General features: G+C 40.4%; 1 protein-coding gene across 1 annotated transcript; it reads left to right on the top strand.

Moving 5' to 3' along the window:
• Positions 1 to 17,480: 17,480 nt before the first annotated feature.
• On the top strand, positions 17,481 to 22,759 carry LOC147725116 (GTPase IMAP family member 4-like). Its single transcript, XM_086918175.1, has 2 exons — positions 17,481 to 17,568; positions 21,996 to 22,759. Exons 1-2 carry the CDS (start codon positions 17,481 to 17,483, stop codon positions 22,757 to 22,759), a joined length of 852 nt encoding a protein of 283 aa, XP_086774301.1.
• Positions 22,760 to 24,878: the final 2,119 nt, after the last annotated feature.

The following is a 24,878-nucleotide window of genomic DNA, read 5'->3' as shown; positions in this document are numbered from 1 at the left end:
AAGGGTTCATGATGGACTTATCTTGACCCCCTAGGTTTTCTGAGGGTGGCTGAGGAGGCTTATATGTGCGGAAAAAAAACATTTTAAAAAAAATTTCCGCGAGGTTAGCTTTCGGTTCGCGAACCGGGTAGCGCCCCGGGGAGCGTATTTTGTGGAAAATTAGTGAAAAAAGTTAGAAAAAAATAATAATTGTGAGTGATCAGATGAAGGGTAGCTCTAAGAAGAGCTTTTGGGTTTATGGTACATTTAGGTACTTATAAGTAGGTACCAATGCACAGTCTTAAATTCAGAATGAAAATTCTGTTGCCCTCATCTGAGAAGTGAACTCCATCTCCTCTGTAGATATCTTGCATGTAGTAACGCAAGTTATTGTTGTACAAGGAGCCCATTCCATGGTCTCTCATGAAAGCTGAAACAGATTTGTTTACATGCTTCCTCGCTTTCTCAATTTGTGGACAAAATTGGTTGGACCACCTCCATTTCTGTCTTTAGCATATATTGGAATATACCAAGGCAGTTTGAGGAAAAAGTGCCATTAATTGCTCAAAGGTGTCCTTTAAAAGCATTTCCAGACCTACCCCAGTCAAAGTGCCCAAATCATTACCTCCACAGTGCACAATTAACAGGTCAGGTTTTGGCAAATGCATAAAGGTTTTCACCAATGGTATCAATTGGTGACATTTTAATCCTCTTTGGCCCAACCACTTAATTTCCACATCTTGTAAATTGAGGTTAGGTAAATTTCTGTTCTCAGCATACCTTTGAGCCCAGTGGATGTAACTATGTCCAACAATCCAGACATTAAACATGGTGGGAGAAGGTTGTGCTGCAGTCAGATGAAGTGTGGTAATGAAAGGGCAGTTGAAACAGTAGGAGTTTGTAAAGAAAAAAAACTGTGGATTTCCAATGCTAATGATTCATTAGCAGTGATTGGTGCATTTCCATTTCTGAAAACAGAAAGTTAGGGTGCATGGATGTGTTCTTTGAAAGATGTAATTTGAATGGTCAAGGAAGAAACATTTAGTGAAAGATTGCACTGGATACGCAGGTGCACTGAGAGTTCAGAGTTCAATTGAAACATTGTTGTGTGAATTTGCAAACATGAGAGGTCTTCCAGGAGGTGGTTGCTATGGAAAAAAGGCAGAGAGGGCAGAGGGGGGAAGGGTTTTAATTTGAAAAAAGTGAGGGAAGAGTTATGATTGGCTAATATGAGAGATATGTGAAATGAATATCTGTATTTCTGTGCTTTCAATAGCTGCAGCCTCTGGAGTGCATCCTTTTTCTTCTGCTGAAGACAATTTGGTGTATTTCTGAGACTGTTTTCAAAACTCAAAAAGTATTTGCTAAGGTGAGAAAAGATTTATTTAATTTAGATAGAGAATAGTATGATTTAAGGAGAAAATGATGAAGAAAGCTGTGTTTTTAAAATGTGGCTTTGTCTCTAGTGATATACAAATAGATTTTGTTTCTTTGAGAAATTGTAATTGCATATTCGGTGTAGCATTCTGGCATGTAGTAACACAAGTTATTGTTGTACATGGAGCCCATTCCATGGTCTCTTATGTAAGCTGAATCAGATATGTTGTTTTTAAAAACGATTTTTGAAATCAATTACATTTCTGGATATGTACTGCTAGAGCTTCATAGGTTGTTTTGGGTCATATTTATAAGGCATTTGAGTGTCTTTGATGTTATTTTTTCCTTTTTAAATGGAAAGCATTCCTCATGGGGCAAGTGTCTTGTAAATACGCCCCCACCTGTGCTTGACAAATTTAGATTTTGATTATGGGAGTTACATAGCCATGTTAATAATGTCCAAAAAATGGTGCTAGGGCATTCCAGAAAACGCCTTCATGTGTCTCAAGGACATTTTCAGTCATTTCCTCTTGAATGCAGGTGTGCAATTGATTTATATGCTGTGTTTAAAAACGATTTTTTGAAATCAATTACATTTCTGGATATGTACTGCTAGAGCTTCATAGGTTGTTTTGGGTCATATTTATAAGGCATATGAGTATCTATGATGTTATTTTTCCTTTTTAACCCCTTCCATGCTGATGACAGAACGGTTCCGTCATCAGCTACGGGTGAGCTGTGCTGATGACGGAACCGTTCCGTCATGAGCCCGTTAGAAACTTAGAACCCTCGGCGCAGCGCGAAAATTCGCGCCGCGCTGAAGGGGTTAAATGGAAAGCGTTCTTCATGGTGCAAGTTTCTTGTAAATACGCTCCCACCTGTGCTTGGCAAATTTAGATTTTGATTATGGGAGTTACATAGCCATGTTAATAATGTCCAAAAAATGGTGCTAGGGCATTCCAGAAAACGCTTTCATGTGTCTCAAGGACATTTTCAGTCATTTCCTCTTGAATGCAGGTATACAATTGATTTATATGCTGTGTTTAAAAACGATTTTTTGAAATCAATTACATTTCTGGATATGTACTGCTAGAGCTTCATAGGTTGTTTTGGGTCATATTTATAAGGCATTTGAGTGTCTATGATGTTATTTTTCCAAATAATGACTTACTTCATTGGTAGGCCTTCACATGTATTATCTCCTTTGTTTTCTTCAGTGAAAATCTTATCTGCAACCATGTGTTGGCCTCACCTCAAACAAACAAAACAGGCGATGGACCGAATGTGGATCAATGACACACTTTCACCCCAGTCCACAGATCTGGGCCTAAACAAACCTTTAGATAGGCCACACCTTATCGTCATCCTGAATTAATCATTTAAAATAATAGGGAGAGATTTATGATTGTTGTATGCCTGTTTTGTACCACTGTGTGTCATTTTTGTGATGCAGTGCTGGTGCAAAAGATTTGCTATGTTAAATAATAAGTAGGGCATTAAGTTTTTGATGACTGTTATTCATGTACTGTTTGGTAATAGTGGTTAATAACATTTTTTATTATATTTTTCCACAGATTCAACTGCAGATCTTTTCTTAATTTGAAAAATGCCAACGAAAAATCGAATTAGAAAGGCTAGAAAACGTCAAAGACAGCAGGATGATCTTTTATTGCAGCAGTCCTCTTCCCCAAATACTTTTCAAAACACCAAGAAAGCTCCGGGTAAGAGCACAAAATCATTCTTAAGAAATATTTTTAGTAAAAAAAGTATTTATCCAAAAAATGTTTCAGTTCAGAAAAAGAAAAGCAATTTAAATGGAAAGGAAAGACCCATCAAAAATGTTACTGGTAGAGGAAGAGATAACTCTGTGCATGATAGTAGAAGGAAACAACAGTTTAGGGACATTCGAAAATGAATGTTCCGTAACAGGATAATAGTTAATTTATTAAAAAATATTAAGAAAGGCCAACAGAAAGTGGCATTTTATAAGAAGAAGAAAAATGTAGAGAAAATTATTGATCATGCTTTTGAAATTAAGCGAAAGTTGTTTATTTTGGTAATCATTAGAATTAGGAAACTAAGCAAGGTAATTTCTGATTTCAAAACAAAAAGTAGATGGAAGAGAGTAGTAAATCGTAGTAACTTTTGTGAATTTTTTTCCGGAGAATGGATGCATAGTTCAAGTTGTGAGGCATTTTTTAATGAGGAGAGTTATTTTCAGGATAATGATTTGGTGTTTGCAGTTGACACCAGTGGTCGAGCTTATGAAGTGAAGGATGGTTGTCCAGTTGAAAAAGAAAAACTTGTGACAACAGAGACAGAAGAGGCGCTAAGTGATGAGGTTTTAGGAAGACGTCCTAAGGGTCCTGTGTACATTTGGAAGTGTAGTTCTATTTGCAGTGTGCGACAGGTTTCCATCAATTTGCTTTGTGATTTTATACGGACATTTATAAAGAAAAGATTGAAGCAGAAAATGAAGTTGTTGCAAGATTTAGATCCTTGCAGAGTGAGACAAATGACAGGTTTGCGTGGTCATTCACTGGCTTGTCTTTCCAGGAGAGTATGCCAGAGTGTTTTTCATCATTTCAGGATGCTAGCAGTGCATCATAATAAAGTGAGAAAATTAGTGACAATGTTGTATTATGCTAAGAGTCCAGCAATTATGCTTAAACAATTATGTGCTGCTCTTTTGCATGGTTCTGAAATAGATGTGAAGAATATTTGTGAAGAAATTGAGTTTTGTTACTTTGGTAGTAAAGATGAGAATGTTCAAATTGACCCAGAAGTAGAGGATAATGTACAGGTTTCCAGTACAGATAATTTTCAGAAGGAAATTGCCACGTTTCAGATGAAATCAAGTGAGAGGCCTAATTTCACTTGTGTATGTTGTCGACGCACTTATTATAAGAATCAGACTAAGTTAGTGGATTTATATGCAAAAAGTGAAAGGGAAAATAATAGTGAATGGAAGGATTTTGCCACATACTTGATGGTAGAAAATTATTTTGATTTGGGATCGGATCAACGTGTGTGTACTTATTGTTGTAATAAATTAAACCAAAACCAGATGCCTGCTAGGGCAGTTCATAATAATCTGGAATTGGTTGAGATTCCTTCTGAATTGAAGGATTTAAATACTTATGAATCTATTTTGATTCAAAGTATCCATCCCTTTCAGGCTATTGTAAGAATGGAGCCAAAGGCAGGGAAGTTGCCTCCAGCAGATTTACAGAGAGGATTAAAGGGAAGAGTTGTTTATTTGCCTCTAGATTTGAACAAAAACATTAACACAATTGGAGTAGAAAAAGTGGAAGAGGAACCTCTGGTTATCTTGGTTAATGGGGTTCCGACAAAGAATAAGAAAATATGGCAAGATTTAGTGGATGTTAGGAAAGTCAAAAAGGCAACATTGTATTTGAAGAAGTACTATAAGAATGTATATGTTGCAGAAGAGGAAGTAAGTGATGAAGAGGATAGCGATTTGTGTGCTGGCCAAATTGAGAAAGTAGAGGCCTCTAAAAGTGAAGAAATATATGAACATTATAGTGTTCATCCTTTGCATTCCACGGAAGTCATGGGGAATGCTATTGAGTTGTTTCAAATGAAACAAGCCAAAGGGAGTCCCATTAGTGTTTGGGAGGAAAGTTTGGAAGCTCGGTGTTTCCCACAGCTATTTCCCACAGGTCGAGGAGGAAGATATGATGAGCGACCTCATCAAATTCCTGCATCTGAATACCGGACTTTACGATTGTATGCAGAAGATCCTAGGTTTCGTCAATGCATTCCCTATTTGTTTCATCTCCTGTTTGAAAGCGATCTGTCTGGACTGTCATATGCAGTGAACCACATCTTAAAAAGTGGTATACAGATGCGAAACATCTCGGCAAGTGATTTTATGCATAAAGTCAATGTCCAAGACAGTAATTTGGATTCTCACTTAATTAATCTCATGGCGTGTCAGCGTGGTACTAATGAGTACTGGTACCGTCGTCATGGTGATTTAAAATGTATGCTGAGGAACTTAGGAACTCCCACATGGTTCCTCACTCTGAGCTGTGCCGAGTATGGCTGGGAAGACTTACTTGAATTTCTACGAGAGGCAAATGGAAATATTGAAAACATTGAATTCAAGACACCTGGAGAACTGTGTTCTTTGGATCCAGTGAATGTATGCAGGTACTTCAATCATAGATTTGAAGCTATGATGTCTTTCATCACAAATAAGACGAATCCACCTCTTGGAGAGGTGTTGGATTTCTTCTGGAGAAAGGAGTACCAAGCAAGAGGTGCTCCTCATATACATATGTTGTTGTGGATCAAGGATGCACCTAAATTTGGAACAGATCTGGATGACTTAGTGATGAATTTCATAGAACAGTATTCTACGTGTGCTGTTCCAAACGCAACGGAGAAGAAAAGCCTAAGAGAACAAGTTCTACGTTTCCAAAGCCATCGTTGTGGAAAGTACTGTCGTCGTAAATTCAGAAACAAGGACAAGTTCTACACCAAATGTCGTTTCAACTTTCCACGACCGGTGATTTCTAAAGGAAGAGTGAACAGTTTGATGTCTTCACTGCGACATAATGTGACGAGGAAATCACCCAAAATTACATACAATTTGAAAAAGAACGAAGAGTCCAAGTACATCAACGACTACAACCCAGTGATTTTGTCCATGTGGAATGCTAACATGGATATACAGTTTTTGGCTGACAACTGTATGGCTGTGGCTCGGTATGTGACATCTTACATCACCAAAAAAGAAAAGACAGAACTGAAGGATATGTGGGAGGACATTTCCCATGAAAAGAGCCTCAGCAAGAAGTTGTACAGTTTCAGTCTGAAGATGTTGTCGCATCAAGAAATCGGAGCTTACGAATGTTCTGATCGATTGTCTTCAGCAAGTCTCTATGCCAAATCCAGGAGTATCGTTTGGGCGAGTCTTGGTCTTGCTGCAACGCGAAATCGAGTTCTAAAACCTGTCCGGGAAATTGAGTATTTGGCAGAAAAGGAACCAAACAGTACCGACATTTTGAAGACCAACATGTTGGATACATATTATCCAAATCGAAGCAGTCACCTTGAGAATGTTTGTCTATATGAGGTTCTACAAAATTATATATTCAAGAGGAACATCAAAGAAGATATTGAGAAAGGAGTGTATGCTGTAATTGGAAGTGAGGGATGCCTGGTCAAGCAAAGAAAATGCCAATTATTAAACCATCGAAAATTGAGTGGCGAATCTCCAGAAAAAAAGGAGTTTTTCTATTTAGCACTTTTGCAACTTTTCAAGCCTTGGCGTGCAGAAGAGGAACTGCTTGGAGATTTCCTCTGTTACGAAGACTCTTTCACTGCTGCTAAGGAGACCATAGAATGTCCTGCTTTTCCCAAATATCAAGAAATGCTAACTTTGGAAATTGAGCAGGAAGCAACGATTGCAGCCGAGATTGCCAGAGACAGTTCTCAGGACAGTCAGAGTTCTGTTTCATTGAGTCAAGATCCACTTGGAGGACCTTTTATCGAAAATGAAGCTGCCACTGCTATGAATGAAGTGGAAAGAGCCATGGCACATGCTCAGGAGGATTCAGTTAACTTAGAAGACTTGGAAAAACAACTCAACGTTGAGCAGAGGAAAATATATGATGAAGTTACCAAGCAAATTGAGCATGGATTAAGTCATGAGAAGAAAGAGTGCTCATGTACATCGTTGAAGCCTGTCCGACTGTACGTGAGTGGAGAAGCGGGAACTGGAAAAAGTTTCCTCATTAAAGCAATTTCTTGTTATTTGCAGGAAAGGACTGAGTCATCTCTGTCTTGTGTTGTCACCGCTCCTAATGGACTGGCAGCACATAACATTAAAGGTATTACTTTGCATCGTCTACTGATGCTGCCAGTGGAGCATGACAACAAATTACAATACCACAAGTTATCTGGGGATGCTTGCTGTGAAGTTTCAAGAGTCTTGAGGAAAATGAAACTACTTATCATTGACGAAGTAAGCATGGTTTCCAATGTCATGCTTGCCTTTGTGCATTTGAGAATGCAAGAAGTACTTAAAACTGAATATGATGTGTTATTTGGTGGCAAACACATCATTGTTTTCGGAGATCTACTGCAGCTGACACCAGTAAAAGGTCAACCTGTGTTCAAAATACTCATGCATGAAGATACCAGGAAGTGCCTAGGGAGCATTGGCAACGTCAATATATGGTTAAACTTCAATTATGATGAACTGCATGAAAATATGCGTCAGGCGAAGGATGAAGATTACAAGAATATTCTACAAGATATTAGAATTGGAAAAGTGACCGAGCATGGAAAAGAAGCTTTAAATGCACGATTACTTTCAAATTTATATCCCGAACAAGAGATTGTGCCTGAGAATATTTTTCAGAAAATTACTGAGAAGAAATCCGGAATATGTTTGATGCCAACTCTTGCAGAATGTGCCATCTTCAACAACAAAATGTTGAATTTAGAAAAGCAAGAGATTGTGAAACTTGAAGCTATTGACAAAATAGAGCATATGGGATCAACAATTATTTTGTCAGAGAATTTGAAATCAAAATTGGATTCATTAGAGAAGACTATATCTAAAACAGCGGGTTTTGAAAAGACTTTGAATGTGTGTTTAAATTGCCGAATCATTTTGAGAAGGAATTTACATGTTGAAAGAGGTCTGGTAAATGGATCAATGGGTAATGTTGTTGATTTTGAGAAATACAGAAATAGAGATGGAATAGAATTTTTAAAAATTAAATTTGATGGCATTGAGGAAGTACAGCTAATTGGTCGTTGTTCTGCTAGGTTTTTGCTTGTTAAAGACTTATATGTTCGCCGTAAACAGTTTCCTTGGCATATGCGGTGACAATCCATAAATCGCAAGGTTTAAGTGTAGATAGTGCATTGGTGAATATTGGCAGTTCTGTGTTCAAGGAGGGTATGGCATATGTGGCATTGTCACGAGTTAGAACTTTATCGGGATTGTACTTGATTGACTGTGATGTCACAAACATTTGTGCGGATCTAGATTGTGTTAAGGAATACAATAGGTTAAGAAGAGAGTATGCGCCACATTTGCCTCAATATCCTTTGTTTGAGAAACGTGTGGTAGGCCGGAAACATAGAAATATCAGTAATAGTAGGGAGGTTGTAGCAAAAAGACCAAAAGTCAATGAACCGAAAATTGTTAGCAGAAAGAAAGTGGATTCTGTTGAAGATGTTGTCGGTTTTCAATTTGAAAACAGTTCTGGTGTCAACTGCTATGCAAATGTAGTGGTTAATGTTCTCTTTTCACTAGAGAGTTTAAAAGAACAGATTCTGTTGAATTCAGAACAAATTTTATGCTGTTTGTTGAATTCTGTTTTCGAGAAATGTAGCACTGATCGAACAAAAGTAGAAAGTGTGTCTGAAGTTCGTTATCTGTTAGATGAATGTTCAGGTCAAACAGACTTCTCTGAAAATAATCAGCAAGATTGTCAGGAGTTTTTAATGTATATGCTTGATGTATTGCAAGATGAGGGTGTAGATGTAGATCACCTGTTTGGGCTTTCTTATCAATGGCAGCATGACTGCAAGAACTGTATGGTATCAAGTACTACTAGTGTAGACTCAGAAAGATTTATATATTTAACTTTGCCAGACAGTAAATCAGTCTCCTTTAATAAGCTAGTAAATGCAGCGGATCACAACATGGAGTGTAGCCAATGTAAATCTGAAATGATGTCAACATTATTTATACGTAGATATGGCCAGTATGTCATTTTAATGATCCAACGATGTAGGCCTGATGGATCAGAATTGTCAACTTTAATAAAAAATGTTGTGGCTTCTCAGCTGTCAATATCAGGAAGGACTTTTGTAACTGTAGCAATTATCTATCACGATGGTCCTTCAACAACATCAGGACATTATACAGCTTATTTAAAGTCTCGAAACGGCTGGTCATTCTGCAATGATTCCGTTGTAACTTTCAAAAAAAAATTGCCGTTTTACCTTAAAAATTCTTACCTGGTGTTTTTAAAACCAAAATTTTAAAGAAAGAATCTCGGGATTTCCTGTGAGGAATTGCAAAAGGTTCATCAAGTAGAGGGAATGTAAGTCTGCAATGCTGTCTAGATTATTGGTCCAAAACTTTTAATTATAATGTCAATTTAAAAATCCAACTATATAAACCTGATGCAAGTAAGTCTGCTTCATAGTAAGCAGTATCAGTGTCATAGGAAAAGGAGAACATGAGTGACAAAGAAGGGTAAGATATTAGTAGTCCAGGATTGTGAAAATAATCTTAAATGTTTTCTTTTTGAAAGTTGCGAAAATAGAAAATGACGGGATTTGATTGGAAGAATTACAAGAGTTGTGAATCGCTGCAACATGATTTGGCCTAGTGGAAACATGTGGTAGAATGTGAGAAGTCTTTTCTTGTATGTAACATATTTTTCAAAACGATGGAAGTTTTCTTTCAGAAAGTGGCGGGCTGAAAATATTTATAGCACAACAGAGTGGACGCTGTTCATAGGACATCCTTCGACGTCATTGAAAGTAAGTTAATTTTAAGGAGTTTTGAATTCAGATTTCTTAGGTTGTATGGGTTTTTTAAACACAATCATTTTGATTGTGGTTTTTTTTCCCCGCTGTTACATGATGAATACCTTCAAGTCACTGATTTAAGAGAAATTTGATACATTCTGAGAACAGCAAAAATAAACCATTTAACATGTATAATTAATGTTCTGCTTTTTGTACTTATGATATACATTTAGAAATGTGAGGTAGATATGGAGAAACTGAGTCTTCTGTAAGTGTCAATTTTAATGCTTACAGTGCTGTACTTCTGGGTACTGTTTTTTTTTAAAAAAAGGAATAGGCCGTACCCTCAAAGAAAGCTCTTGAAAGCACACATCTTATTTGCATCCTGAAACAATCATTTAAAATGTTAGACACAATTTTATGATGGCTTTACATCTTTTTTGCGCTGCTATTGCATCACTATTGTGAGACATCAGCAGTGCAAAAGAAGCACCATGTTCCAAAATAGGCCTCAGTTCATCAGCATGAAGATACTGTTTGTTTAAAATATATATCTTTAGGATTGTGTAGGGGACGTAGAGAAGCAGAGGCTTCTGTAAATGTCAAAGTTGTTGAAAAACTGTTTCTTCTTGAACCTTTTCCCTTTTCTTTTCTAATTTTTAAATACATGTTTTAATATTTTTGGAAATGTTTGTTCTCTCTTTTACAGATTGAAAGTATGAAAAAATATTTTAAAAAGTTAACAAGAATTATAAGGTAAATGTTTTCTACTCTTTTTACCCGCAATGCACTGCTGATGATGTCACTGACCATGTCATGAATGATGTAATAAGAGGACATGACTTACTTCATTGGTAGGCCTTCACATGCATTATCTGCTCTGTATTCTTCAACAAGTGTAAAATTGATCTGTAACCCTGAGTAGGTCTCACCTTAAACAAACCTCAGGAGAGATCACACCTTATCGTCATCCTGAATTAATAAATAGATCTATTAAACAGTATCTCTGGTTTACTCCCTATAGCTGTCTTTCTTTTAACATTACTCTCTGTTTACTTCCCTTATACTAACTCTTCTTTTTTTTAAAAAAATATTTTTTTGGTTCGCTTCAAGTTCGCGAACCGGGCAGCGAACCGGAAAGCGAACCAAAAGAAATAGAGCTTGCCAGAGTGCTAAACATTGTAGCAATTTTATTTGAAAGGGGAGGTAGTTCTGAAAAGAACTTTTTTTTATGTTTTTGTTGTTTTATTTATTTATTTTTTTTTCTGAACATTTTTTGTTTTTTTTGTATTTTTAGAACAGTTTTATGTATTTTTTGTGTTTTTCATGGAGGGGAAACAATAAAAACAGGCATTGAAAAGGGCTCAACAGGAGCAAAAAAAATTACTGTTTGGGTGGGTTAGGGCAATTATGGTTTTCGTACGCAATGTTGATTAATTTCACGCTCATGTTCCCACATGAGAGCAGAGCTCCACAATATATGCAGGTTAGCTTCATGTGTTTGAAGTTTTGCTGTATGTTTGACACGGTTTCCTGTGCCTCTCTTCCTGTCAAAGAGATATTTGACGTTGACCTGGCCACAGGAGTTGTTGGGGGATTATCTTGCAGGTCACGCAACTCTGCCCGGCTGTAGTTTAGTGGATGCCACCTGGCCATATGGCGATGCATAGTATAGTTTCCCATACTATACTTTTTTTCAGTGCCTCTAGATAATCTGTATTTGCAAACGAGGCAGGTAGCATACTTCGCATTGACCTTCTTCTCCCCTCGAGGGATTGAAAAAAACTGCCATATGAAACTTGTTTTCCGTCGGGAAACACGGGGCAACTCCTGTATAAACTGTGGTTCATCTGTCCCTCTTCCTCTAGGTCATCCTCTTCCTCCTCTCTGTTGGAGATGAATTGAGATGGTGGTCCTCTCTTCTCATGAGGAGGTGGAGGTGGTGGTGGGGGTCCACCAGCTGAAGCAAGGATAGAAGCCATTGCTGAACTACAGGAAAATGGTCTTTCTCTCACCAAGATGAAAGTCAGAGTGAGGAAAGAAGGAGGGGTTTTCATGATTTGGGAAAAGCAAAAGTTCTGAACCAATGAAAAGTGTTATTTTTAGGTCACATGACCTAGTCATACATCATTTGGAAACCAAAAGTGAAATGAACCAATGAAAAGTTTGATAAACAAGTCACATGACCTGTTCCGCTTACGTTACACGGTGCGCGCCGCGTCCCGGATCGTTTCCGGTTCGCGGTCCGGAACACTTCCGGGAGCACTAACGCGGCGCGTCATAAGACGCATTACGCGACAATGATACGTCAGTATCAGTAATATCAAATGAGATGTCATCAGTGATGTCATTTGAGATGTCATCAGTGATGTCATTTGAGATGTCATCAGTGATGTCATCAGTGCTGTCATTTGAGATGTCATCAGTGATGTCATCAGTGATGTCACTGACCATGTCATGAATGATGTAATATGTGACATCATCAGCAGTGGATTGCGGGTGCGCGATATATAGTTAGCGCAACTAACTATATATGAAATTTCAATGGTTTTATGCGAGTAAAATAAGGTTTTGTAAATGCTAATCCCTAACTATATATGGTCTATAACCTATGGTTTTTTCAGTGAATTTTCAAGGTTTTGTAAATGCAAATTCCTAACTATATATGGTCTATAACCTATGGTTTTTTCTGTGAATATATATATATATATGTATTTATTACCTACTGGCGGTCGCCAGTAGGTAGTTATAATTAGGATTTTTTTCAATGCAAAATCTCAAAATTCTATTTGGAATAACTTTGGTGCCGGTTGACGAATCTGCCTGAAAGTTTCCTTAAAATGGCTTTGGGTCGCCCCGGTCCTTCCTTGAAAGTTTGGGGGGGGTTTGTCAAGCGGGGGCCGAGATAAAAGGGGGGTCCCAAAACGTGTTTTCCCCATGTTAATTTCCATAAGGCGGTCAACCTCACTTTTAGCCCGAACGGCTGAATGGATTTCCACCAAACTTGGCAAAATCGTAGGGACTGGTACCCCGATGTGCCTTTGCTATGTCTTAAGATTTGTGCTCCAGTGGATTTTGAGTAATTTAGGTTCAAATAAATATATATATCTATGGCAGTGCCCCGGTACGCGCACCAGGGAGCGCTCCGGCTGCGCCACGCAACTTGCGCACAGAAAGCTGATTGGCTCTCTGGTGTCTGTAAATATTCGAAACAGTCCGGAGCGGCCGCCATGTTGTGTCTCGGTAAAATCGAGACATAAGAGGTGGAAAAATCAAAGGGGGAAATGACCATAAGGGGGCAGGGATAGCCCCCCCCTGATCCCCCTAGGTTTGATGTGGGGGCCATAAAAGGGCACGGGGGGAGCGCCCGGTAGGCGCACCGGGGAGCGGACCGGGGAGCGTACCATATGGAAAAATGTATAATAGAGTTTTAAAAAAATGTAGCCTTTTGTTAGAAATTGGAGGTAGTTCTAAAAAGAACTGTTTTTTTTCTTCTTTTTGTTGTTTTATATTTTTTTATTGTTTTTTTGAACATTTTAAACTTTTTGAGTTTTCTGAACACTTATATTTTTTTTGTATTTTTCATGGGGAGAAACGAAAAACAGGGAATTGAACATGGCTCAACTGGAGCAAAAAAAAGAAAATAAATAATTAGGGTTGATTGGGGCATTTGTGGTTGTTCCCAGCAAGGACGATGAGCTTTACGCTCTGTTCTCCGTAGGAGATGGTCTTCCCACAATATTTACAGATAATTCGGAAATCTGCAAATCGTGGCTGAATGCAAGGCATCGTCTCACTTTCCTCTGGTGCCGACGGAGTGGGTTGCTTTCTTTTTGAGGGGGTTCTTGTGGATTGGGGAGGGTTACTGGCCAGTTCCCTCATCTCTGCAGCAGAATAGTTTATAGGATGCTTGCGCTGCATGTGGCGAATCATCGTGTGGTTTCCAAATGAATATTTTTTAGTAGGGTTCCCCCTGGAAAGTTCAATGCCCCAGATTAGGCAAGTCACCTTGGCTGCATTTACTTTTTTCTTCCCCTGTGGAATCGAAAAAAAATCCCAAATAATGTGTGGTCTTGGCTGGTATGGGGTATTTTGTTCTTCAAGCCATCTTCTACTCCCCTCTTCCTCCTCCTCCTCCTCTTCCTCCTCTTGTTGACCACCAATGATATCTTGTGGTGGTCCTCTTGGTGGTTGTGGTGGTGGTGCAGATGCACCAGCTGCTGCTGCTACTGAAGCCATTATAAAGATCAAAAAGGTACAGAGAGGTACAAACAGGTCTTCCTAAGTCAAAGGACAAAGTCAGAATAAGGAAAAAAGGTGTGTCTTTCATCCTTTTGAAAAAAAAATGTTTTGAACCAATGAAAAGTGTTATTTTCAGGTCACATCACCAGGGGCTTCATCCAAAACTGATATGAACCAATGAAAGGTGTTATTTTCAGGTCACATGACCCGACGCGCTTACGCTACGCGCCCCGGGGCGCATCGTGTAAGCGCGTCAGACGCCTACGATGCGCGATCGTATTCGCTCCAGTGCTTCCGGGTGCACTTACGCCGTGCGTATCACGCGGCAGTGGCTACGCGATACGTCGCGATCATGTTTTCTTTTGCAATAATGGCGCTTACGGGACGCTGCCCGGTGCGCGCCCCGGGGCGCTTCATATAATTACGCTTTCTGGGGCGCTCACCGGGGCGCGCACCGGGAGCTCTCCAAGGCAAAAAAAATAAATAAATAAAAAATATATACAAAAAAAAATTGGCAAAATTGTAGGGACTGGTAGCCCGATGTGCCTTTGCTATGTCTCAAGATATATGCTCAAGTGGTTTTTATGAAAATTAACTTTGAAAAAATATATATTGGGCTACATTGGGCTATATATATATGTTCGAGCCCAAATGTAGCCCAATGTAGCCCAAATATCAGCCAGATGTAGCCCAAATATAGCCCAATGACAGAATGTCCCAGAGTGTTCTAAAGAACAACTAGAGCGCTAACAGTCTTACTTATAAACTGAGACTTATAGTTAGGAATTAGCATTTAAAAAACCTTTGAAATTCACTGAAAAAACCATAGGTTTCACACCAGTTATAGTTAGGAATTTACATTTAAAAAACCTTTGAAATTCACTGAAAAAACCATAGGTTTCACACCAGTTATAGTTAGGAATTTGCATTTAAAAAACCTATTAAATTCACTGAAAAAAACATAGGTTTGACACCAGTTATAATTACCTGGAAATTTTACTGACATAAAACCATTGAAATTCCCACGTTATTTGAACTCACTATAACTTGCGCGTGCGATGCACTGCTGATGACGTCACATATTACATCACTCATGACATGGTCAGTGACATCACTCATGACATCACTGATGACATCTCAAATGACAACATCCTTGTGACAAAGTGGCAGACCTCCTATCAGCATAAAATAACCTTTGACACACACATTCAAAAATAGAAACTAACATTTTCTTAAAAAAGGAGAAACCAATACCAATTACAACAACTTATTAGGTAATTCCAACATCTACATACACATCCACTCATTCACCAACAGTTCTATATAGTCACTCATGCATTTACTTACTCATCATATGTACTCATACACCTATACATCCTGTTACACACTAATATTCATCCATATAGTTACTCACACACAAATTCACACATGCAAATAAACTATCAAAAAACCCTTTACTTGATTATACTGCTATATGCACACCACTACACATACTTCTACAGAAACGGAAACATATTTACTCTCTTAAACAATCAATTATAAAAACACATACTCACTATCCCACCCATACACACAATCATCCACCCATACAGTCTTGCACACATGCTGTCTTCAAAATACATACAAATAGTGAGTCACTCATTCATGCATCTGTGCTCTAAGTAACATCCCCCACCGAACCATACAGACACTGATACTGATACTCAAAAAAAACAACTAATAACCCATATACACACTCATGTAGCTACTCACCAACCCATGCAGCCACTTATACACAAAGTGAGACACAGATACAGATATTTAAATATTTAAACATTACTCGCTAATATATGTATTCACTAAGATACATTTAATAAGTCAGTTAATCAATCAATTTTACACAAAAAAAACATCCATTTAAACATTTATTTACCCATTTATTATTCTATCAACCTTTAGATATACATATATAATAATATTTATTTTTCAGAAAGATACACATTCACTGGCTGATGTCATCAGTGATGTCATTTGAGATGTCATCAGTGATGTCATAATTGATGTCACTGACCATGTCACGAGTGATGTAATATGTGATGTCATCAGCAGTGCATTGCACGCGCAAGTTATAGTGAGTTCAACTAACTATAACGTGGGAATTTCAATGGTTTTATGTCAGTAAAATTTCCAGGTAACTATATCTAGTGTCAGTGAATATATATATATATATATATATATATATATATATATATATATATATATATATATATATATATATATATATATATATATATATATATACACACACTAGGCATGGGCAAAGTTAAAATTACGTTGCAATAATTCACATACGTTTGGGAATTTTACGACTGCTACACAAAATCGTGCACCCTTTGTGAGAAGTTGGTCTGGTATATGATGTCCACTAATTAAAGTGGGCCCTGTGCATCCGTCCAAACAACCCTTATGGTGATTTAAGAGGTATCAGACAAACTTAGAAAGCTATCCAAGTGGTAGCTGTGGAGAGCAACCTTCAGGTTAAGTCTTGAAGGAGTGTAAAGCAGCTTGTTTTACCAGAATGCAATCTTATAGTAAAGATTAAATGAAAGGAGAACCACACAGTAGTTATAAAATGATGTATTTATTATTATAACGCTATCTAGTATGACACAGTATCTCCTACATTTAGCTAAATACAAAGCACACAATACTAAGCAAAGAAATTATATTAAATAGCAGTTGTTCACAGTGGGCCCAAGCGGGAGACCAAACCATATATTAAGCAAGTAGTATAAGAACCTCAACTCGAGTCAGGACGATGTCGAGGGGACATAGAATTGCTGAGACCCCCAAGGAACCACCCAAGGTGAGTAGATAGGGACCCCACAGAGTGTGTGTGCAGTGTGGAAACTTAACCATGTGCTCTGTACAAGTCTATGTGCAAGTTGCGATTGGAATTTTACAGATTAAGGACCCTTCCAAGTGGACTTTGACAAAACCCTGTCAAAGACAGAAGGTTGGAGAGCCACCCCACCTGTGGATACAGAAGTACCCTAGTTACAGAGAAGCCTGGTGCATAGGGATTAGGTGGTGTTGGAAACCGCCGACAAACTCAATGGAGGACTTCCAGAAAGTGCAGCTGCTGGAAGGGTGAAAAGTGCCTGTTGTAATCCCAACATGGATTCTTGTCGAGAAGTACCTGAAAGCAGAGGGGACTGAGTCTGGGTCACTTAGGAGGGACCAGGGGCTTGGTGGATGAATGCCCACCGATGTTGGGTGTTACAGGACAGTTGACAGTGCTCATGATTCTTCATCTGTGGGGACCAGGTGATATGAGGGTGACCAGGAGCAGGATGCAAACTGTCCCATGAAGGATGTTGAATGCTGAAGGGTCGGTGTCCGGAGGGAGCTCCAAGAATCCTTGTCAAAAGGAACCCAAGCAGGAAGTCAAGAAAGAGTACGGTTTGGACCAGCAAAGTCCAGGAGACTCACCGAACACAGGGGAGTCAGGGCAAGCCTTGAACAACCAGAGGAGCCCAAGAGAAGTGAAGATGACCCACAAATGGACGCACAAGCCGTAAGCACAGGAGTAGCTCAACGACCTCAAGCAATTTTACCAAACAGCAGGCCACAGAGCACTTGATGCGAGGAGGACAAAGATCTTGGTAGGAAACGGTGCCAAAGGTTGGCGTTATTGGGAGCCCAATGCAGTTGTCAAGGAATTGCCAACAAGCACATTCACTTGCAAATGCACGTTGTGCACAGGGGTTTGGGTATTGCAGCCCCCATGAGGAACAATGGCCTCAAACTCGGCAAGAGGACAGCTCGGGCCTCGAGGGACATATAAATCTACATCCTGTGTTGCTGGACCCTTTGGAGACACAGGAGATCGAGAACAGCATACCAGTCAGCAGTGACTCCTTCATTCCAAGGGAGATTATCTTCAGTTGTCTTTGATGCTTCACAGGTCGTGCACGGATCATTTATGGTGCACTGGCACAGACAATGCAGCAGACTGAGAGGGAGACGAAGTCAGGCCCAAAATAAGTCCAGAGTGCCCGAACGGTCTAAGTGCAGTGGTTTCAGTTCTGAATCTTATCCACAACGGATCCAAAGTCCTACAACCAGTTAAGCCCTTATATAGCCTATGGAAAGGGTTGGAAAGTCTCAGGACACCTTCTCATGTGAGGGTATGGACAGGGGGAAGGTTACTTCCATGTCCTTTGTCAGGTTTTGCGCCAGAGCATGAGCCAACAGCTCCCATGACTGTTTTGAGCTGGACTATACACAGGGACATAAAATGTGCCCCTCATGCAGACTTTCAGGTGCTGAAAAGCACACCCACCCAGTCCTAATACACTAAATCCTGAAAGGATGCCTATTTTCCTGCCTTCCCTTGGTCGAGCTTGGCTCAGCAGCAGGAGGGCAGAAATGTGGCTCTGGTCCGCAGCAACCATTTTGTGCTGTCTGGGACTAGAAGGCTGGTCCCAGGACCACCAGGAGCCCCATGAAGGACGCTTCTGGGGGGTGCAATCATACCACTCCTCACCGGTTACCAGTGCAGGGAAATGATTCCAAGATGTTTGACACCAAACATGATAGGGCTAGTTGCAGTTGTTTTCAAGATGGTCATCACGCGGTCACATAATGCACCTCTACCTTAGTATAAGGCTGTTTCACTGACAACCCGGGAGAATGGACTCTGTAGGCTGCAGGGGTGTACTGCTCATGCAGGTGCACCCTCTCACTTAGAGCCAAGCACCCTGCCCCCATGATTTAAAGGCCTGCTATCGGGGTGACTTGTAGGTTTTAAGAAAGGTGACACTTAGATATAGTAAACCAACGTCTTTAGTAAGTGGTGCAAGCACCAACCTACACAGTCTGCAATGGCAGGCCTGTAGTTCCACTTTGCATGGGCTCTAATGGGTGGCATAATATATGCTGCAGCCCATGGGAAACCTCTGGGTTACCTATGCCCTGGGTACATGGGTACCATATACTAGGGACTTATAAGGGTACCCCAGTATCCAATCTAGTGGGTGCCTACGTACACAACATAACAGTTTACGTAGAAAACAGATAGACTGGGGTCCTGATTAGCAGGATCCCAGTCAGACTGGTAAAAAAGCATCTTAGCACCAAGCAAAAAGTGGGGGTAGACATGCAGAATGAGCCTACCTTCCTACAGCCTTGAATTCGCAATTTGTGGTAAAAACTTTAGAACGTGGGCAGCAATTGTGCACAGTGCATTTGTGTCTTTGCACCAAAAATTCACACATTTCACACTACAAAAGTGTGGAAAATAATGGATTTGCATTTCACGTAATTAACCCCTTCCATGCTCATGACGAGCTCAGCTCGTCATGCAGCACAGTGCTTGTGTGCTTCTGACGAGCTGAGCTCGTCATGACCACACCCGTTTTTATTGCTGTCCAGCACAGCAGGGGAATATCGCAAGCTGCGATGAGGTTAACACAATTGTGTATATTTATTAGTAAAAAAAATACTCTGCAGATTTTGCACATCCCTATGTATGGATGTGCATATATACATGATTTAGATTACCTTTTTCCATGTGAAAGAGAGAAAATGCAGTATTTATTGCAAGCAGTGGTAAAGTCAATCAGTCTGACTTATGATTAGGAAAATGCTTTGTAGTTGGTGGGTGAGTGGGTGTATAGTGATTTAAAGCACTGGGAGGAACTTTGTATCCAGACCTCCATGTGGTGAAAATAGAGGCAGATGAAGATTCACCCTTCATCCACAACATCAGGAAACTTCCCCTGTCCAAGGCAAAGTTTTAGCCACTTTTTCCCGGAAATGTGTACATTAATTTCTTTTCCAGCTTATTGTGTTCCTGCCTTTGGTTTTCCAAGCTAGAACACTTGACAGTGAAACGGTGGGGACTAGCTCTGGAAGCAATATCTATGGGGGTATAAGACCAAGTGACATAACTTGAAAGCAGGAGATTGTGCATAATGTTTAACTCAGAATCTTATTAGGAAACATGTTTCAGGTAGGGTCTCGGATGGAGCTGCAACAGCATACCCACCAAAAGTTGACCTGGTAGAAATATGTTCTCTCTGCCGCAGAATTCCGATGAAGCTGCTATTTTGTTTTATTACTTTGCAGTATTGCACTTTCCACAGTTGAAAAAATATATATGTAAGGTTTCGAGATCCTCGGGTCTGCAACTCCTTTTTAATATGTCAAGTACCTAAGTTTCACAGAACATGCTGTATAATTTGCATTCTTTGAATTCATCATTTGTTTTACCAAGCTGCAGGATTTATATAATACTGCCCCATAATTTCATACTCCATTGCAGCCTAATACCATTGGCCCTACATACAATTGATTAAGTTGAATCAATATTAGTATGTTTTGAAAAATGTATCACAATATACTTGTTAATACTCATTATTATAAATACAATTGATGTAAAATAAAAAATAAAAATAATGACCTGTCATATTTTTTACATAATGTTATTAAGCACTATGCATGCTAATTTGCATTTAAAGAATACTCATTTAATACATAAATAGTGTTCACTGAGTAGTATTCAGCAAATAATTCTGAAATCACGCAGCAGATTGGACCTTTCTGCCTAAAAAACAAAATGAAAATAATGGGTAAATTCTTAGGGTAATCAGCAAATCATTCTCAAAGCATCTGGGGCAATTTCATCATGTGAAAAAGAAATGATGCTGGTGTAGTTTGGATGTTTATTTTTAAATTGCCTTCAAATAACCAAGAACAACTGGACCTCATGAAGTAATCATATACTCATTCTTAAATCCTCAGGAAGTCATCAGGAATAAGGGTGGGCGTAGTTCGCGAAGTAGCACTACGTGAAGCGACGCAAAGTGCACTTCGCACTACGCGAACTTCACATAGCACTACGCGAGCTGCATTGTAGCATGTTCGCACTGTGAAAGATGTGTTTTCAATGATTGCACAGTGCGGACAAGCATCCGGCACTGCGCAATCATTGAAACCAGCATCTTGCACAGTGCGTGCTGTAGTTTTCTGCTGCTCGAGTAGATTTTTACTCGAGCAGCAGCTTTCCCAATGCGAACTGGTAGTTTCTCATCGCGAGCATGTGCAACCACTCGGAATGAGAAACCTGACGTCCCCACGTTGAGAATCTCGCTGGGATGGCAATTTGCTTGCTCACGGCCGCGAACATGATGTTGAGGACCGCAAACAAGCAAAAAATGACCGCTGCACTACGCTCCGCTGCACTAGGCGTGTTTGCACTGTGCTACGTGCTGCTCACTTAGTGCGAGGTTGCGCAAACTTCGCAAACTACTCAAGCGGATCGTAGTGCTTCGCCCAAGGATAATCAGGAATAGTCGCACCTTGTGAAGTCATCAGATACTCATACTCATTTTTAAATCCTCCTGAAGTCATCAGGGTTAGTCACACCTTGTGAAATCATCAGATACTTATTTTCAAGTCATCCTCGAATCATCATGCTCAATATCTAAACTTTACTGATGACTGCAAGAGCTTGATGATGTCTGATGACGTGATAATGACTTATACAGTAGTTGGATGATCATCCAATGACTCTGGGATCACTTCTAAAGCAATCCTGTTTTACCTGGGGTGTGAAAGCCTCAGTGTTAAGCATGAGACGCAGGAGGTCCCATCTCCCCTCTGAGCAGCAGTGCCTTGAGATCACAGGGAGGGGTACAAGACCCTTTTAGTTAAGGGTCAGGAAGTGGTGTGAAGTACCAGACGTTGGCATTTACCCCAAAACGCTCACTTCAGACATGTTCTTGCTTCCACCAGTAGAGGACGCTCCAGGAGGGGAAAGCTTTGTACTAAAATCTAAGTTCTCAAGCAGTATTTGGATTGACTTGTGAATGTTCCTTCCACAGATGCCAGCCGCAGAGGTGAACCGAGGTGTGACGCAGGTGAAGATGTTTGTGAACTCCCGGGACCCCGCTGGATCACTCGCCCTTCTCTCTCTAGCACTGATGGTTCTCACTTAAAGGGAGACCTATACGAACTCAGATTGCTCCTTGTCGGCAGCACCGGAGCCGGGAAAAGCGCCACTGGAAACAGCATACTGGGGAGAGAGGTGTTTGAGTCCAGGCCCGTGCCAGCGTCTGTGACCAGAGAGTGCAAGAGGAGGGAGGGAGAGTGGGGGGGGAGACCTTTAGCAGTGGTGGACACCCCGGGCTTCCTTTCCCTCACAGTCCCCAAGGAGGAGCTCTCCTCAGAGATAAAGTGGTGTAGACACCTCTCCTTCCCCGGCCCACACGCCGTCCTCCTGGTGCTCCAGGTTGGACAGTTCACCGAGGAGGAGCGGAAGTCCGTGAAAAGGATCCAGGGCTTCTTTGAGAAAGGTGTTGAGAAGTTCATGGTGATCGTATTTACACGGAAAGATGACCTTGGGAGTCAAACTATTGAAACCTATGTGCGTGAAGCCAAGAAGAAGCTTAAAGAACTGATCAAGATATGTGGAGGGAGGGTCTGTGCCTTCAACAACCGAGCAACAGGAGCAGATAGGGAGCAGCAGGTGAAGGAGCTCATTCACATGATATACAAAATGGTGGCAGCGAATGAGGGCGGCTATCATAGGCTGGGTCAGGATCGGCTGGATCGAGAGTACTGGCAGGGGATCTGCAATACATTGTAGATCTACCACTAAGAGGAAGTTTGGAAACAGTAAAGAGAGGAGCACATGGAGGTGATTGAAAATAACTTCATGTACAATAGTCCTGGACAACTTCAATGAGGGCCCATACCCCAACAACCATTCAAAAGCCAAAGACCCACTTATTACTCCATCTAGCCACACCTCCCGATAGATAGCTTGTGAAGGAACGGCATTTGGTTAGGTATTTGAATCTGTTATTATAGATCACATGTGTAACTTTATAGTCACCGTCCTTTGAAATAAATAATGTATGTTGTGATTTGTTGACTAGCGAGATCTACACATGAATGCAATCCTAAATGTACAGTTTAGGAAAGCTACCTAGTGCTTTCTAATACTGGAGGTTGACTCACTCTCTCACGATCAAAATTACTCAATCTCAGATATTCTCAATCCCTTCACTCATTCTCACTCATTCATTCTGTCATTATCTTGGTCACTTTTTCTGCGCTCCGTGGTGCAGACCTCTCAATCATATCTATGAGGCGACACAAAGTCACCCTGCATGGCTTAGAACTGCCTCATAGACATGAAGTAAGGCAAGACAATGCAAAGCACTGGGTTCCCTTACCCTTAATCACGGAGACATTCTGCGAGCGTTCCAGTGGGTGTTTCCACGCAGCACCAATTGATTTTGACACTGCCCCCTGATTTACAAATTAAATTAACCCTAGGGCAGCACCAAAACCTTATGCCTTCCCAGAGCAGGCATAACAGGGAGAAATGTTTTAATTTCTTCTCGTTTGTTCCTCTTTGCATATGTGCTTTTCTGCAGCACACATAAAAATTAGAAAGACACCTCAATGGAGTGTTTTAGTGCAGGAACGTGTCTTTTCCTGCACAAAAACAATCCTAGCAACAACGGTGACACCCTTCACCATAGAGTAAGGGTGCCTGCATTGGCACTAGGAAGTAATTTGTACGCCATCGCAGGCTGACAAGACAGGATTGTACTGTATCTTGTAAATGTTGTACATTCCTGCCATTTCAAATTGGTATAGGGCAGCGCAGCCCAAAAAATGCTGTGCTGCCCTACACCAATTCAATGTAAATGAGGCCACTCATCTTTAACTGATCTTATTTCTGTATCTACCATTCTACCTATTTCAATGTAGGGGGAAGATTTACTAAAGTCCTGCACAAGAGGAAGCAACAGTGCAGCGCCATATTTACTAAGACTGGCCTGTGCAATCTTCCTGTGCACTGGTGGATAACAGACTTCCAAGCACCATGTACACACCTATGCATCATAGTGCAACCAGAATAGGTCAAGTAGAGAAGTGCCAATTAGCTCTCCCCTGATGAGGGAGGGTGGAAGGATTATGTTATGTTATGTTATGTTATGTTATGTTATGTTATGTTATGTTATGTTATGTTATGTTATGTTATGTTATGTTATGTTATGTTATATTATGTTATATTATGTTATACGGACTTGTAAAGCGCGCGGCTGCCCCGGCAAAGGGTTGTCCCAGAGCTGATGGCAAAAAACTGCACAACTTCTAACAGGGAGATGGCCTACAATGGAGGGAAGCGGAACAACTTGACAGCTTTACAAAATGCCACATAGGTCTTCAGGCTGCGGATAGCAATAGGGAGTGCATTCCAGAGTTTCGAAGCCAGAGCACAAAAAGAGTGCCTACCAGCACCGACCGTCCTCACCCAAGGGACAACAGCCAGATTCTACCCCATTGAACGAAGTTGGAGGGAAGAGGTGTAAAATGTATGCAGATTGGCCAGAATATCTGGGGATGAAAATGTCATATTTTTAAATGTAAGGCGGAGGGCCTTGAGCGCTAAACGTTTGGCCAACAGGCAGCCAGTGGAGCCAACAAATAGCACTGGATGTGGAACACATCCTTGAGAGGCCAAAAAGAGTTTGAGCCGCCACATTCTGGACACATTGCAGTCTGATGATTTCAGACTTGTTAGACTCCAGATAGAACAAATTGACATAGTCCAGTTGTGACAAATTCGAAGCCTTAACGATAACCTGACTGATACTGGTTTGAGCCCCAGCGGTAACACAAAGCAGGTCCCTGCCACCTTCTTGGTTTGGGTCTGAAAATTAAGGGCAGCGTCGACCCAGACTCCCAAG

The sequence above is a fragment of the Lissotriton vulgaris genome, chromosome 4_1 (genome assembly GCF_964263255.1).
Source record: "Lissotriton vulgaris chromosome 4_1, aLisVul1.2, whole genome shotgun sequence".
Lineage (NCBI taxonomy): Eukaryota > Metazoa > Chordata > Amphibia > Caudata > Salamandridae > Lissotriton > Lissotriton vulgaris.
This window is presented reverse-complemented; position numbering and strand designations above follow the sequence as displayed.

Bases quoted from the DNA above. Each gene is read 5' to 3' on its own strand.
- LOC147725116 (XM_086918175.1), top strand. From the start codon at position 17,481: ATGTTGAATGCTGAAGGGTCGGTGTCCGGAGGGAGCTCCAAGAATCCT. The intron at 17,569-21,995 runs GTTTGGACCAGC...TTCCTTCCACAG, and splicing joins GGAAGTCAAGAAAGAGTACG to ATGCCAGCCGCAGAGGTGAA.